The sequence below is a fragment of the Anastrepha obliqua genome, chromosome 1 (assembly GCF_027943255.1).
Source record: "Anastrepha obliqua isolate idAnaObli1 chromosome 1, idAnaObli1_1.0, whole genome shotgun sequence".
Lineage (NCBI taxonomy): Eukaryota > Metazoa > Arthropoda > Insecta > Diptera > Tephritidae > Anastrepha > Anastrepha obliqua.
The window spans coordinates 125,389,726-125,405,345 of record NC_072892.1 but is presented as its reverse complement, the minus strand read 5'-3'; the positions used below and the strand labels follow the sequence as shown (position 1 = coordinate 125,405,345).

Genomic DNA, 15,620 nt, shown 5'->3' with positions numbered 1-15,620 from the left:
GCACAGAACAACCTTCACCCGCTCAGTGATCTATTGTATGTCGTAGTTGAGCTTAATGATCTAAATTATTAACTTTTTGTTTCTCTTAACAAACAAAATAACCTAAACATAAACACAAATCGACATTAATGCTTGTGTTTACATTTGCTTTTCGTTTTGTTTTCCTTTTTTGGCACATCGAGGATACAGATAATCTCGAAAATTTATTTTCTAGCAGCAATAAATTTCGAAAAAATTAAATTTACAAAACTGCAATGAAGTGCACATAAAATACACACACACACACTCGTCTACGTGGATGTACGTATATATGTATGCATTTATGCGTGTATGTATGTATGTACATAGGTAGCTTCCATTTTCGCATTTTAATTATTTACACAGCTGCGCGGCATTACAATTATTTAGTCACTTAGCGTTAGAGGAGTGGTAGCAGAGCGGTATTCCAGAGCGGCTACGACTTACATATGTATGTTAGCTAAATACATGCAAAACTAGGTAGGTATGTATGTATGTACTTGCTCGTAGTTATATACATAAATGTACGTACATTTGTTTATGTAAAATTTGAGTAGGAATAAGAGCCTTAAAATACGTATGTATGTAGGTTTGTATGTATGCATTACAAAATATAAAATTTGATTTTCTTCCCACGCATTTTATAGTGCATGTCTATACATGTCTGTATGTATGCATGTATAACGCCTTAATGCCTTAATGTATAAATAAATGTATATCACCTTAACTGTATGTATGTATGTATGTGTGTAAATGGATTTTTGCACAATTCGATTTTCTTACTCTTTTCTTTTAATCTATACAAACGCACATACTTATATATCTTCTTCTTCTTATATATGTATGTATATGTAAATATGTAGTATGAAAATAATTAGAGATTTTATAGTATTTGCTTGCATTTCCATTGCATTGCAATTTCCATTTGATAGTGTTGTTGTTGTTGTTAATGATTATTATCTAAACGTATGATCAGTGCATCCACGACATTATAGATCTCATCGAAATGTGGTCGTGCTTCTGCTTCGGCAGCCCAGCACTTCAACATGAGCCGATACATTTCGGGCGGTGTGTTTTCAGGCGCTGGCATGCGGTAACCTGCAAATGAGGAGAAATGTTTTAGAATCGATTCAAATTTTATTAATATATTATTGTTTATTCCATTTTATTTATTTATCGCATCCCAAAGAAGCGTAATTAACATTAAATGGTGGCAGCTTAGCTGCAAGCCAATAAATATTTATTTATTTATTTATTAGAATTAATATATAACACTAAAACTAATACTAGAACGAGTACTAGCTGACAGGGCCTACAACTCGGTAGTTAAATAGAACAGTCTGTGCTATTATTATTTTTATTTATTTGTCTTTGAATGGGTTCATTCTTACATACTATGTTAAGCTAATGTACAATAGTTTAGTAGTTACTATTGTAATAAAAAAACGATTTAAGATGGTTGACTAAGATGCCATACGGCCATGTAAAATCAGCACCAGAAGAATTGAAGAACATATTTAAATCTGCACATGCCCTAGAAATCGGAGCATTCATCCCGTAGTTGGTTCTCGAGAAGCCAATTTTAAAGGCTTCGTACTGTCGGAGTCTCATATTGGGTATATTAAATTAAACTTTAGTTAAAGGGAAGGACAATCAATAGATTCAGAAATGATACGAATAATAAATGAGCACTATAGAATAGATCGTCTGTTATCAAGTGGTTTTAAGTCAATCAATAAACATCTAGAGCGGTACGATGGTACAGGTTCAGAAAAGTTTAAAGATCGGAGCGCAAAACGAAGAAAAACTTTCTGAGCTCTCTCAATCCGATCAGACAGACCTACGAGTATTTGGTACGGTCTCCAAATAACATCGGCATACTCTAATCTTGATCTAACAAAAGCACAATACAATGTTTTGAGAGTGTGTGGGTTGCTAAATGCAGAACAATTTCGGCGTACGAATGCGAGCATCGCATATGATCGTCTTATGACGTGGGTAACATGGCTAGTGAAATTCAGCTTAGAGTCGAAAATAACGCCTAAGTCTTTCATTTCCTCAACGGATTGCAAAGGTAAGCCAGCAAGCGAAGTATGCAAAGTATTGTTTGTTTAGCATATGTTACGTGAAAGCATTTGCTTATATTTAGTGACAAACGGTTTAAATAGCACCAATTCCGGACATTCAGAGTCACTAACACTGTTAAACACCGTAAATATTTTAAGATCATCAGCATACAACAAGTGCTCAGCAAAAGAAAAGCATGAACCAATATCGTTAATACAGAGAATAAGGAGAAGGTGTCCCAGAATACTTCCCTGGGGACACCAGAGGACGCAATAAATGCACGGGGTGTCGTATTATCAACGACTACAACGCAGTGCCTGTTGGACAAATAGGATTTGAGCCACGACAAAAACGTGGAGTGCATACCCATAGACGCAAGCTTCGACAAGAGTATTCGGCGCGATACTTTGTCAAACGCTTTAGAGAAGTCTGTATAAATTGTATCATCTTGAGATCTGTTCTGGAAGGCTGAAATGCAGTAATCATTGAAGATAGACAAATTAGTAACAGTGAAGCGACTTGCAACGAAACCATGCTGATTGGTAGATGTTAGGACTTTGACAGCAAAATATAACATATCATTCACAGTTATCTCAAAAAGTTTTGAGACAGACGAAACCTTCGAAATCGGTTTGTAATTGCTAACATCGTTTTTATTTCCACTCTTAAATATAGGCGTAACGGAAGTAAATTTCCAGTCGTCAACAAAGATACCGGAGGACAACGATTTATTAAATATAATTGTAAGAGGCTCAGCGAGACACAAGCAGTTCTTCAGCAAGATGCCCGAAAGGCCATCCAAGTCAGTTTTCGATGTAGGCTTGAGCTTCATAATACCCTTGACGACATCAGTAACAGATAGGCACAATGTCCCAAAATTAAGAGGTGAAAAACTATTAGAGGGCAAACTAGAATCGAAGTCTAAGTCGGGTTCAAAATTAGGGCTAAAGAAATCGGCAAATAAATTGGCAGATTCTATGGCAGAATTTGCATATTTACTATTATAAAAAACATTGTTTGGCACCATTGAGAAAGACTTTTTTGATTTGATGAATTGCCAAAAGGCCTTGAATCCCAAATAATATTGTTTTCGAAATTCAAGATGTAGATTAGCAAATCATATTAAATTTTAATAGTTAAGTTACAATCTTTCAAAAAAATATTTAAAACAGTTATGTATATTGGTGGGAGAAATAGTAGCCAGTAGAGCAGAAGGTTTGGTGGATCCGAAGTGTTTTTTCTGAACTTTTCTAAGGTGCGACTATCGTTTAAAAGATTTGTTGTTGGGTTGTTGGGTACTCCCTGTGAGAACGTGTTGGTGTGTGAATTTGGTATGTCCAATTCTGAGTCGGGCGAACTGGCTTGATAAATATCGAGGTGTATTGCTTGGGTAGAGATGGTTTGCGCCTGCCGTTGCATGCAGTATACCGATGCCTAAACGAAAACCATTCTGCCAGTTTAATCGAGTCAATATGTCTTTTTATATGCCTATGTAAATCATTGTCTGAATAAACTGGAAACAATGGGCTTGTTGCTGGCATAAGTCGCGCTGTTTCGTCGGCTCGCTCGTTGCCTCGGATGCCTTTATGGCCTGGTACCCACATAATGGTGATCTTTTTTATGTTGCGAATACAAAGGTTTCTTATTTTTTCACCCAATTTGCTACTACTATAAATGTTTTGTATGGCTTTAATGGACGTCATGCTATCCGTACAAATGAGGAATTTTCCTTTATTACACTACGCGAAATCCGCTGCTTTGTGTATGGCCATTGCCAATAATATATAAATGGTACGTAAGTTATAACTAATATTGCACTTAGAAATATAAAATAATTGGCAAATTGATAAAGAATAATAAAGCATTTACTGTAAAAAGTTTCGAACTATATGACAAGAATTAAGTAGAGCTGCTTTCTGCATATCAAATATCAAATATTCCGGAAGCTGCAGTGTTTTGACGTCGTCTGCTAAATTTTTATGCATTAATCTATGGGCTGAGAAGACAATTGGCAGGATATACACCTTCCCTAACTTCTATTGGCGTTTGACATCAATCCCTAGGTCAGAATATTTTAATATCTTTTCTGCATATATTTTTTGCATGTGTTTGTTCAACAGGAATATCAATTTTTGAGTTGGTAACCAAGTAATTGCGGATTTTTTTTAGAAAATCAAAGACAATTTTTTCATGTAACTAAATAACTTTATTCTGTAATGTATTGCCCATTTTGATCAATGACCTTTTGGTTTTTATTGGCAAAACACTGAATCTGATATAATTTGACATCATCATCATTATTGAAATTCTTACCATTCAAGGAGTTTTGTAAAGATCGAAACAAAAAGTAATCAGATTGTGCAAGGTCAGGACTATCTGGTGCATGTGGCAAAACATCCCAACCAAGCTCCAATAATTTTTGTCGAGTTGCCAAAGATGTGTGTGAAGTTTCATTGCCATCATTGGAATACAATACTTTTTCGATTTGTCAATTCGGGTCGCCTTTCTTCAACTGCATTGCTTAATTTCGTTAGTTATTTAACGTAGGCATCAGAATTGATCGTTCGGCTGGGTGGTAAGAGTTCAAAGTAGACAATTCCTTTGTACTCCCCTCAAACTGATAACAAAACTTTCTTTTGATGAATATCAGATTTTGATGTTGTTTCAGTTGGTTCACCTGGCCAGCTCCACGATCTTTACCACTTGATATTGTTGTAAACAACCTATTTTGCATCGCCAGTTATCAGTCGTTTTAAAAATGGATCATTTTCATTACGTTTCTTTAGCAAATCGCAGCTGTTAATGCGTTGCGTTAAATTCGTTTCTTTCAGTTCGTGAGGAACCCATGCATCGAGCATTTGAACATAGTCAAGTTGTTTTAAGTGATTTTCAATGCATGGATGTGACACATGAATATCAAAATAACACCTCGGTTTGGAAAACCCTATATATATGTAATGATGTAATAATGTTAAATGCGCTTAATTATTATATCATAAAACAGAAACTCTCTTAAGAAAAAACTCTATTTCACCCTTAACAAAACCACTTGCAAAGAAAAGTGTTTTTAAATATAATATTTGCATACACTTTGAGAGCGTCAAACGTTCACGTAAAATCTTCTTTTTGAAGAATTGTTAGTAAATCAACCAAACACTGCTTTATTCTATTGTATTTGTACTAGAGAGCAATAGTTATGCGAGTATTTCGTTATTATTACTCACCTGCATCGATTCGCTCACGTGCTCGTGAATTACTCATGCCCGAGTAGGGGGTATCACCTTTGGAGAAAATTTCCCACATTAAAATACCGTAGGACCAAACGTCACACAGTGAGGTGTATTTGCCGAAATTCAATGCCTCCGGCGCTGTCCATTTAACAGGTATCTGCTTCATGCCATCGGAAACTGTAAAAATAAAATTCAAATCTTAATTCTGTTTGCTAACGGTAACTGAACGAAATGAAATTCCATTTTCTTTGCCTAACGGCATTTTTATCTCTCAGAAAAGTGCAAAATATGAGAAAAATGGTAAATTACCTGTGTGTGTGTATTGGTAAGCGTCGTACAAACAAATTTTTGCTAATCTTAACGATACAAGTTTTCGTTTCCACTTACCGATATACTCTTCCTCTTCGCGTGACATGCCAAAATCGGAGATTTTTACTTGATTTTCAAAATCAACCAAACAATTGCGGGCTGCGAGATCTCGATGTATGCAATTCTTGGATTCCAGGTAGCGCATGCCTGAAAACAAAAGGCGATAATTTAATAGCATTGATTTAGAAAATATATGCATATATACATGTGTATGTGTATGTATTCTATCTTAATTAATTTTTATTTTCACACGAAATTGAAGGCTTGCTTTGCTCACTTCCAAATAAGCCAACGCAAGAGATTTAAATTGCAGAGGCCGCAAAACGCTGCTGAATAGAATTTCACTATTCGAAGTTTTGGAGTGTTTAAGGCGACTGAAACAAAGTGGCCATTTGATAACATTTAATAATTATTAGCACATCTCCAACAGCGCCAATAGAAAGACTTCTCGGCTGGCATCCAATCAAATTTGTGGCAAGAAACTCAGCCGCCCAAAAGATCTGCACTAAGGCTGGGGATGACTGGGCAATTTTCACAAACGCAATTTCACAAACGCAGTAACGTACAGGACATAAGTCGAAGGTCAGACTACGTTATTCGGCAAGTAAACTTTGGCAAGAGGTCTGTTTTTGTAATATAACAAAATGACTGGCAGAAGGGTTTAGAATTTCCTTCCAGATGGCTCCAATGACGAAAAGGGTAGGCGCGGCTGTCTTCTATCCGCAGTTTGAGCTCCAAAAATCTTGTAGGCCTAGGAGTAGCACTGTAGCATATTTCAAACTGAGATCTATGATTTAACCAAAGCAGCTGAATTAGCGTTGGAATTTACTTCACTCGAAACTATTACAAACATCTTCATCGATAGTCAAGCTGCTATTAAAGCAGGAGTGACTGTAATGACTAGCTCGGAATTCGTGCAACACTGTAGATTCAAAATGGAGGAGCTCTCCGATAATAGGCAGGCCACAAATTAATGTATACCAAGGCACAAGGGAATAGAGCGAAATGAGGGAGTGGACGAACTTGCGGAACATATGTGTGTATCCCTTACTCTCAGTTTTAAAGACAGAACTAGAACTACGAACTTGCAATGCAACAACAACCATATTTGGTTGGAGTACTGACGGGACTTTGTCTCACTCCATATCACGCAGCTAAAATGGGATTGGTCCAGAACGACGCGTGTAACTTATGCGAAGAATAAAGAGGAGAAAGTTAGAACACCTCCTTTATAACTGCTCTACTCGAAGCAGAACGCGTTATAACTGCTTGGGATCGGTATACTTTTCATCTCTGAAGGATATTACTGACAAAAGTTTAAACTGTTTATTAAAACTCGCCAAGACATGTTTCACAAGCTATGTTTAACACGACTCCAACAACACTGGTAACACTACGTACCCTGTGGTCTATGGGAGATATATTCAGTTCACGCAGATATACCTAGCAGGAAGCTATACCAGTCTAATGAGGTATGACCATACTAGCTCGATAGCTTCGTTGTTGCTTTCGCAAGCAAACTTTTTGTTAAATTAATCAAGCATAAACTCCATTTGGCCCATGCTTTGAAATTCTTATTGCTTTGATTTTGTACGCTTGATATTTGTGTATTCATTCATATTTAAAGATTCAAAGTTCTATTATACTTACCGGCCGCCGCATCTCGACACATTCCCATTTGTTGCCGTGTCGTCAACGCATTTGAGTTCTTACGCAAATAATTCAACAATGAGCCACCTGAAATCAAAAATAGATTAAAACAGATTTTATATTTGTATGAGTAGTAACTATATTATAAATAAATCTTTATATGGCAGTTATCACATATTACACCGTACAATATAACTCTGAACACATGAGCAATATTTATAAATCCTGAAAGTGTAATGCCTTTGCATTCTCCAACACCAATCCACAGTTTAATTTATAATCCATTTGAAAGTTACTCATGCCACCCATCACTCTTATTTTTGAAAGCGGAACTAACTCTGGGACATAGGACTCGGCACCGTCTCACGAAGCTCGAGTGAACCACAAATGGCTAAAGAACAACATTCCGAACTTCATAACGTCCACACAACGGCTCTCAAATCCACCAGGCGCGAGTCCGATGGATTATTCTCTTTGGGTCATTTTGGAGAGCAAGGTCCGAAGTAAAAGATTCACCAATCTCGAGGCGCTGAAAAAAGCCATTGTCCGCGAGTGGACCAAAATACCTCGAAGTCACATTCGGTCAGTTTGCGATTCGTTTCTGGACCGTCTCAAGGCCATAGTCAAGGCAAAAGGTGGTCATATCGAGCAAAAGTAAATTGATTCTTAATTTTGTATTATTTTAACACACTTTTTACTTTGAATTGTATAAAATCAATTGTCCAAACTAAATTTATGGCCTTTTTAATTGGATATACTTCGAATGCCGGATCCTGTATATGTGAGGTACAGTCAACAATGATGAAAATACAGTTCGTGGATGACTACACATATGTATTGTATTTGTGGGTGTCTATAAGAGCGTTCAATGAAAAAGGTGAGTCGGGAGCGAATCGAATCTTGCTGTAATACATCCCTTGGATGCCATAATAGGCATCTCTATAAAGTATTTCCTTAATTTTGCGTTTAAAGCCCTCAATCAGTTAATAGTAACTATTTTTACCAAAATATTTTTTCTTTTTTTCTTTTACAAAAAATGTGATTAGCTATAGAATTAGATTTAGCTGATTTTTGACAGTTTTCTTTACTTTGCTCTGTGAGCTGCCTGTGATATGTGATATGCCTCTAAATGATGTTTCCTTTTAACTTACCCGGCACGAGTTCCATGACTATCATAATCGGCTGCTTCTGTACACAAATACCGATTAATTTGACAATATTCGGGTGATCATATTGCTTTAGGATGCGCCCTTCCTGTAGAAATTTACGCTTTTGCTCATCGGGCAACGTCATGCGGCAGGTTTTCACAGCGACATCCTGTTTGGTTGACTTCAATTTCGCCTTATAAACATCACCGAAATTGCCCTACAAGGGGAATCAACCAAATCATTATTCATAAAAAATATGCAATATATACATACATTTATGGGATGTGGCTGAGAGAATACAGAAGATTACGAATACCGCTGCTTGACACTCAGTGAATTTGATGCAATCAGCTGTTGAGCTGAGGTATCTGACGTAATCTAATATAACCTAACTTTTCATGTTTGCTTGCGAAACTTCGTAATTAGCTCTCTTAACCACTTCATCTACAATAACGTCAACATAAAGTTACGCTAATTTTTCTACTATTCATTTTTCAATATGCGCAATCTTCTATTCTTCCATTCATTAATATAATATTAAGTACATATGTATGTATGTATATCGCATAAACGTTCTGCCAACTCACTCTGCCGATTTTCTCCAGCAGCACCACATCATCATTGCTCAGCTCCCAGCGTTCGCGGCAAATGGCACGTCGCAAAATGGCACCCGACTTCACCGTTACCGGTAACTCCGATTGATATTGATGCATGATGAGCTCTTGAATACTGGGAAATGGTGGACCTTCGAAACGAAAATGCCCATCGGCGGTTGTTTGTACAATGAAATGCTTGTGTCCATTCCAGCAAACACTCAGCACAATTTGACTCTCTTCGTTGCGTATGGTCTCGCGCACCAAGAAATCACCATCGTTGTTGAGTAGCCGTACGACTTCTTCGCGAGGTAGCACGCCGTGGAACCATTCCTCTTCGTAGAGAGGCCGATTGGTGGAGAGCGACATCTGTGGAGGGAATGAGAGAGGCTTAAATAGCGGCACAAATAAATCTTGTCTTATGGAGTTGGTTAATACAGCATTTTTAAAACATAAAAGCCAGCATAAGCAGCTTTAAATAAAGAAAAAAATTTACATTTACATGCTCACAGAGAAAGAGGGAGAGCGGGAAAAAAGAGAATTTGCATGAAACTACTTCACAGTGATTGTTGATAAGCATTTTGAGCAATACTTAAAATTTAAGCAATACTTGTCAGCGGGAATTTTTGTTTTTTTAACAGCGACTTGCATATTTACAAATATATTTTAGATACGGCTACTGTATACATACATACATATAATTTTAGAACGTTACGATGCGTTATTCTCCATACAAAAGAAAAATCGGCACTGTTTTCCTATCGGAGTTATTCAATTAATTATATTTTAAGACGTCCATAAGAATATTTCGTAAAAATATTAAGATTTACATGAGCTGGACCGTTGTGAATATATCTCCGACAATTGAGCTTTTATACATAAAATTAATTTTTATTTGTTTATTTATTTTTACATAAAGTTTATGAACAACAAATTCTTACCGACTACTAGCACAAATTAATTATGATTTCAGAAGGTTAACGAAAACATCATAAAAAATAAAAATAAATAATGGTCGCGTACACTTCTGTTAGGTGTTTGGACGAGCTCCTTCTCTTTTTTGTGGCGTGCGTCTTGATGTTGTTCCACAAATAGAGAGACCTACTGTTTTAAGCCGACTCCGAACGGCAAATGTTTTTTATGGGGAGCTGTTTCATGGCAGAAATACACTCGGAGGTTTGTCTGCCGTCGCCTGCCGAGGGGCGGCTGCTATTAGAAAAAACTTGTTTTATTATTCGATGCTCATGCACGGATATTCGAATCTACACACTCCCGATTCGTAGATACGCACCAAATCATTAAACAAAAAAAAGCTCTATAAGAGATGAAATCTGGCTGAACTCATTAAGAGCTTGAGCAATTGGTGCGTTTCGGGCATAATTTGTTTTGCCGAGTAATTTTGTTACTTCCATAAAAAGGATAGGAATTTCGAAGGTCTCTTCTTGGAACACTAAAATTTGCTCTTTTACAGACGGGGAGCATACAAAATCCCCCATTGTAATGCCATATAGAAAAGTTAAAAAAAAAAATTGTCCCAGATTAGAGAAGAGTTTGAAATTCAAAAGTTCGTATACAAATTTTACAAAATATTATGTCGGGGGAAAATATTTATTTTTTGGCGTAAAATGCAAATGCTTTAAAAATGTTTTATGGTCGATCTTAAGCTCCTTGGTGATTCTACGTCTACTAATATGCCGGTTAACTGCGATTATTTCTGTGATTTTATCGACTTTTTTGATTCGATTTGCATTAACATCAAAAATGCCTGAACGGAATCCACGCAACCAAAATTGCACGTAATTAGCTCTTACAGCATCGGCACCATAAACACCATACACAATTTCAACGGCATGGTTTGCATTCTCGCATTTTCGCCTTTATTAAAGAAAAACTGTAAAAAGTCGAATTTTCTCTTTGTTGACTTCCATCGGTAACACCCAGTAACTCACAATTGAATGGAATAAGCGAAAAACAGAATGAGGATTTTTTTAGTGTTCAATGTCACCTTGACAACGAGCATACACTTCAAATTGTTTGATCGATACTTTGCGAGATATCGATCACTACGGCCATCTACTTAGAAAATAATTTCTTTTTCCCGAAACTAATATCACCAGCTAGGTAAAAATAGTGATATTTTTTTTGCTATTTTTGACTTTTTTGGAAGATAGGTTTAAGGAGAGCTTGAATAACTCAGTCAATATCCCATTTAGATTTCTAAGGTATGATATAATGGGGAAAATATTTTTTCGCCCATTCACGTGCCAAACTTTTATGTGTAAATATCAGTTCTAAAGTTGATCTTTTCTATAACAGAGGTGACTTTTTGGGAAAAATATTTTTAAAACCAAATTTTATTTAGAAAGAAACTCTATTTGTGGCGGCATTTTCAAAGCGATCCAGCTCACGTAAATTTTAATGCTTTTCCGAAATATTTTGACAGTAGTCTTAAATATTCTAAGTTTTTTCATTCCGGTGAAAAAATATCAATTTTTTGGGTGAGGTACACTAAAATACCTAATAAATATGAACTATTTTAGTTTGTTATGACCGATTAAAAATATGAAATTATTGGAAAAATTATTAGTATTTCATAATATATATAAGCAATATGAATTAGTTTTAATAATAAATACAAATGTACATACAAGGTGGCGCAAAATTATTCATCAAATTTGCAGCTGTCTGGTTCACTAGTGCCAAATATGATTGACATAAAACGCCGTTTGGAAAAATTATAAATCTGGCGATAGGGTGATTAGTTTTGTGCCACCTTTTATATGTAAATATATTATAGTATAATCTGCCGTGGATTGAATAAATTAGTAAAAACATTAGCGCTTAAATCACTCATAAATTTAAGTTTTAAAGAATTGTTAAACTATTGGATGTATGAAAGACATTCATCGACACGAATGTTATCTCCTACGATTATTCACAATATTTTATTATTAAATTGAATTAATTTTTGTAAAATATAAAAACTTTTAATTATTACTAAAGTACCATTCAGAGATGTGCAACATCTGAGAACTTATAAATTTACAATACAGTTAATGTTGTTCCACATATGGAAGGACCTACAGTTTTAAGCCGACTTTGAGCAGCAAATGGTTTATATGAGGAACTTTTTTCATGGCAGAAATACGCTCGGAGGTTTGCCATTGCCTGCCGAGAGGCGAGCACAATGAGAAAAAAGAAAAAAAACAGTTGCTATCATTTGGCGCCAAGGTACTACTGAGTGAAAGTTACGCATCAACCCATTCATCTACGATGGCTCTCCATTTGGCTACACCGTAGTATAATCCGAATTTCTTCCATCAAACCAAACAGTAAGTAAGATTTTATCATAAGAGGCCAGAAGAGTGGAAAACATTTATGACTTCTTTGCAACGATAACGTACTAACTAACATATACCCTATGATCAAAAGTACAGGGAAGATGATGTTGACTGTTTCCTTCGATTGCCAAGGCATAGTGCACCATGAGTACCTTCCATCGGGCCAGGCAGTCAATAAAGAATATTATTTATCCATTTTGAAGCGTTTGAGAGATGCTGTACGTCGCAAACGGCCGGAAATGTGGGCAAACAATTCTTGGATTTCGCATGATGATAACGCGAGCCCAAATTGTGCTGGATTATTTGACCAAACTCCAAGTAAATATCATCGTCCAGCATCGTATTAACCTGATATGACCCCGAGCGACTTCTTTTTGTTTCCACTTCGTGGAAGGAGATTTCAGTCGATAGAGGAGATCAAAGAGAGCTGAAGGCCATCCCTTCGTCGGCCTATCAGGGGTGCATGGAGGACTGGGTTAAACGTTGGCACATGTGTGTTGCTTCAGACGGATCATATTTTGAAGGAGATTAAATAAATTTGCCTGAAATTTAACTTTGTTTTGTTTTATTTAAACACTTCCCGGTACTTTCTGATCATAGGGTATATCTCATTTTGTGTGTGACTATTTGAGCCTTGTAATATACGCGAATATTGTTCCACAAGCTCCGATTTACTTGACATGGCTCCGTGTGGCTCTTACCTGTTCTCAGAGCTTAAGTTAACAATTGGTGCAAAGCGTTTTGAGGCAACTGTATGGCAATGGAATTCACAGAAGGAACTAATGGGGAATTGAGAGATTCCACAAAAAAATATAAATCCGAAGAATTTATGTATGTGTATGGATACAAATACATACTAATTTCGTAATTTAACATCGCACATACTGATTTCCTCCACCTTTCCAGATACATTATGGCAGCGATAACGAAACAGAAAAATTGTCCAATATTTGGGAATATCAGAAAAATTTTATACCTATGCAATATTAGTTTCGAGAAAAAGAAATTCATTCTTTTTGCGTAAAATTTTTGCGGGAATGGCTTAAACTATTTATGGTCGATCTTTAGCTTTATGGTGATGTGACAACTACCAACATGCCTGTCAACTTCTTCTTTCCTTAACATCAAAAATGCCCGAACGGAATCGACGAACGGCACCATAACCACCATGCACAATTGCAGCGGCCTGGCTTGTATTTTCGTCTTTATCAAAGCAAAATTGCAAAATGTAACGAATTTTCTCTTGGTTGACTTCCATTATCAGCATCCTGTTACTCACAACTAAATGGAATAAACAAAAACAGTAAAAGAATTTTTGAAGTGAAAACTTCTTTAGAATCGTTGGGAGTGATTTGAGAAAAAGTGAAACGAAAAAAGCGACACTCTTGGCTACGAAGCGTTATATTATATGCTGATATAAACGTAGCGACGAACTAAATAACTTTTAGGCCAGCGCCGACAGCATGGCGCGATAGCCGAGCGGCTAGCAATGTGAGCTTCCAATCCAAAATCCTTGGTTCGAATCACAAGAAAAAAAATTTTTTTATACAGTTATTTTATTTTATTTTATGATATGTTTATGAGGAGCTTTTTTTCATGGCAGAAATACACTCGATGTTTTGCCATTGCCTGCTGAGGGGTGAGCGCTATTAGAAAAATAGTTTTCCTTAATTTTGGTGTTTTCACCGAGATTCGAACTGACGTTCTCTCTGTGAACTCTGAATAGTAGTCACGCACCAACCCATTCGACTACGGCGTTTGTTTAATTTTACTGATGCAAAAATGAGGAAAAATATATGAATAAAGTTTGCTTACTGTTTACACATTTTCTAAGATTAATAAAGCTTTAGTGTGCGAATTGTTCAATGTAAAATACTCAAATAGTTTCTAATCTATGAAAGTGATTCTTATCTGACTTAAAAAACATGTATTGGGTACATAAAATTGGCTCCATCCAAACGAACGCTTCTTTTATTTTCGATTTTTCTTTCCTTTTTTTGTGTTTTTCAATTTTTCCATGAAATGATTTTTATTATCGAAATATCGATTATTAGTTTTCCGTCACTAGTTAGTGAAATAAACAACATATTTACTTAAATCTATATTGCTTCAAATTCATATTTGACGTTATAAAATTTATATATCGTAATTTCAGCTAAATTTAGAAATGGTTGGCTACTTTTTAAATAAAAAAAAAACAGAAAAAAAACACCTACACACAAGGCGTAAAGCGCAAATCAAGAGAATACTACGTGGAATACATCGCGCTGTTAAATCTTGGGCGGAAATACATTTCAAAGTAAGGGTGTTCTTTTAAACACATAGAAATTTTGACTTGGGTATCTAAAACAAAAAGGCTGTTTAAGTGAAGATATGTGTTTGACAGGTCGGTGCAGTATATATATATTGTCATTGGCGCATACATTCTTTGAAAGATGATTGACCGAGTTTCTCCTCCTATTTGGGCGAGCGTCTTGATATTAAGGGATCTTGATATTAGGCGATCTGCTAATAGGGGAAAGCACTTTTTTATCATTTGCTAGTTTATGTTCATAAAAGTTTTTGCACATGCTTAAAAAACACCCGTTATTATTATTATTTAGTAGAAATATCAACAATCCATATATCTTAATACAAAACGAAAATTACTAGCAGCCGTTATTATTTTTAAGTAAATAGCTACGTATGATGTCTATGTACTAGGTTGTTCAATAAGTTTAGTAGTTCGATTAGAGAAGATGTTTGTACTAGCCTATTGGTTTTTTTTTCTTCGTTGGTACTCTCTTTATATGAAGATGAGCTGTTTCATTTCAATCTGTCAATTCATACTTTGTTTAGGTTACAACCTATTTAGTATCGTCGTGCCATAGTATTTTCTACCATGGAACAAATAAAGTATTGTGCAGTGATTGAATTATTATTTTTGGAAGGTTTAAAGGCAAAGGAAATTTATGAATGAATGTTGAAAGTGTATAAGAACTTTCTCCCATCAATTAGTACAGTAGAAAGATAGGTTGCTGCATTTAAACGAGTTCGCACAAGCTTTGAAGACGATCCACGTAAAGCACGTCCCTAAAAGCAACAACAACAACAGACATCGTAGGAAAAATACAGGAAATAATATTGAAAAATCCTCGGGTGATTAAATGAGATTTATTATAAATCTTAGGCGACTGTCCTAAGTGATTCAAAATTTGGTTGAAA

The 15,620-nt window shown here is 35.8% G+C and overlaps 1 protein-coding gene across 9 annotated transcripts in view; it reads right to left on the bottom strand.

Moving 5' to 3' along the window:
* Nucleotides 1-940: 940 nt before the first annotated feature.
* LOC129236016 (tyrosine-protein kinase Fer) overlaps nucleotides 941-15,620 on the bottom strand; it is a 163,081-nt gene continuing 148,401 nt past the window's right edge. For all 9 annotated transcript variants that reach the window (XM_054870170.1, XM_054870171.1, XM_054870175.1 and 6 more), the window contains 6 exons: nucleotides 9,070-9,444; nucleotides 8,486-8,699; nucleotides 7,335-7,421; nucleotides 5,703-5,831; nucleotides 5,310-5,492; nucleotides 941-1,116 (listed from right to left, as the gene is read on the bottom strand). In XM_054870170.1, coding sequence (XP_054726145.1) covers nucleotides 965-1,116; nucleotides 5,310-5,492; nucleotides 5,703-5,831; nucleotides 7,335-7,421; nucleotides 8,486-8,699; nucleotides 9,070-9,444 — 1,140 coding nt within the window. In that variant the 3' untranslated portion in view covers nucleotides 941-964. The remainder of the gene's footprint in view (nucleotides 1,117-5,309; nucleotides 5,493-5,702; nucleotides 5,832-7,334; nucleotides 7,422-8,485; nucleotides 8,700-9,069; nucleotides 9,445-15,620) is intronic.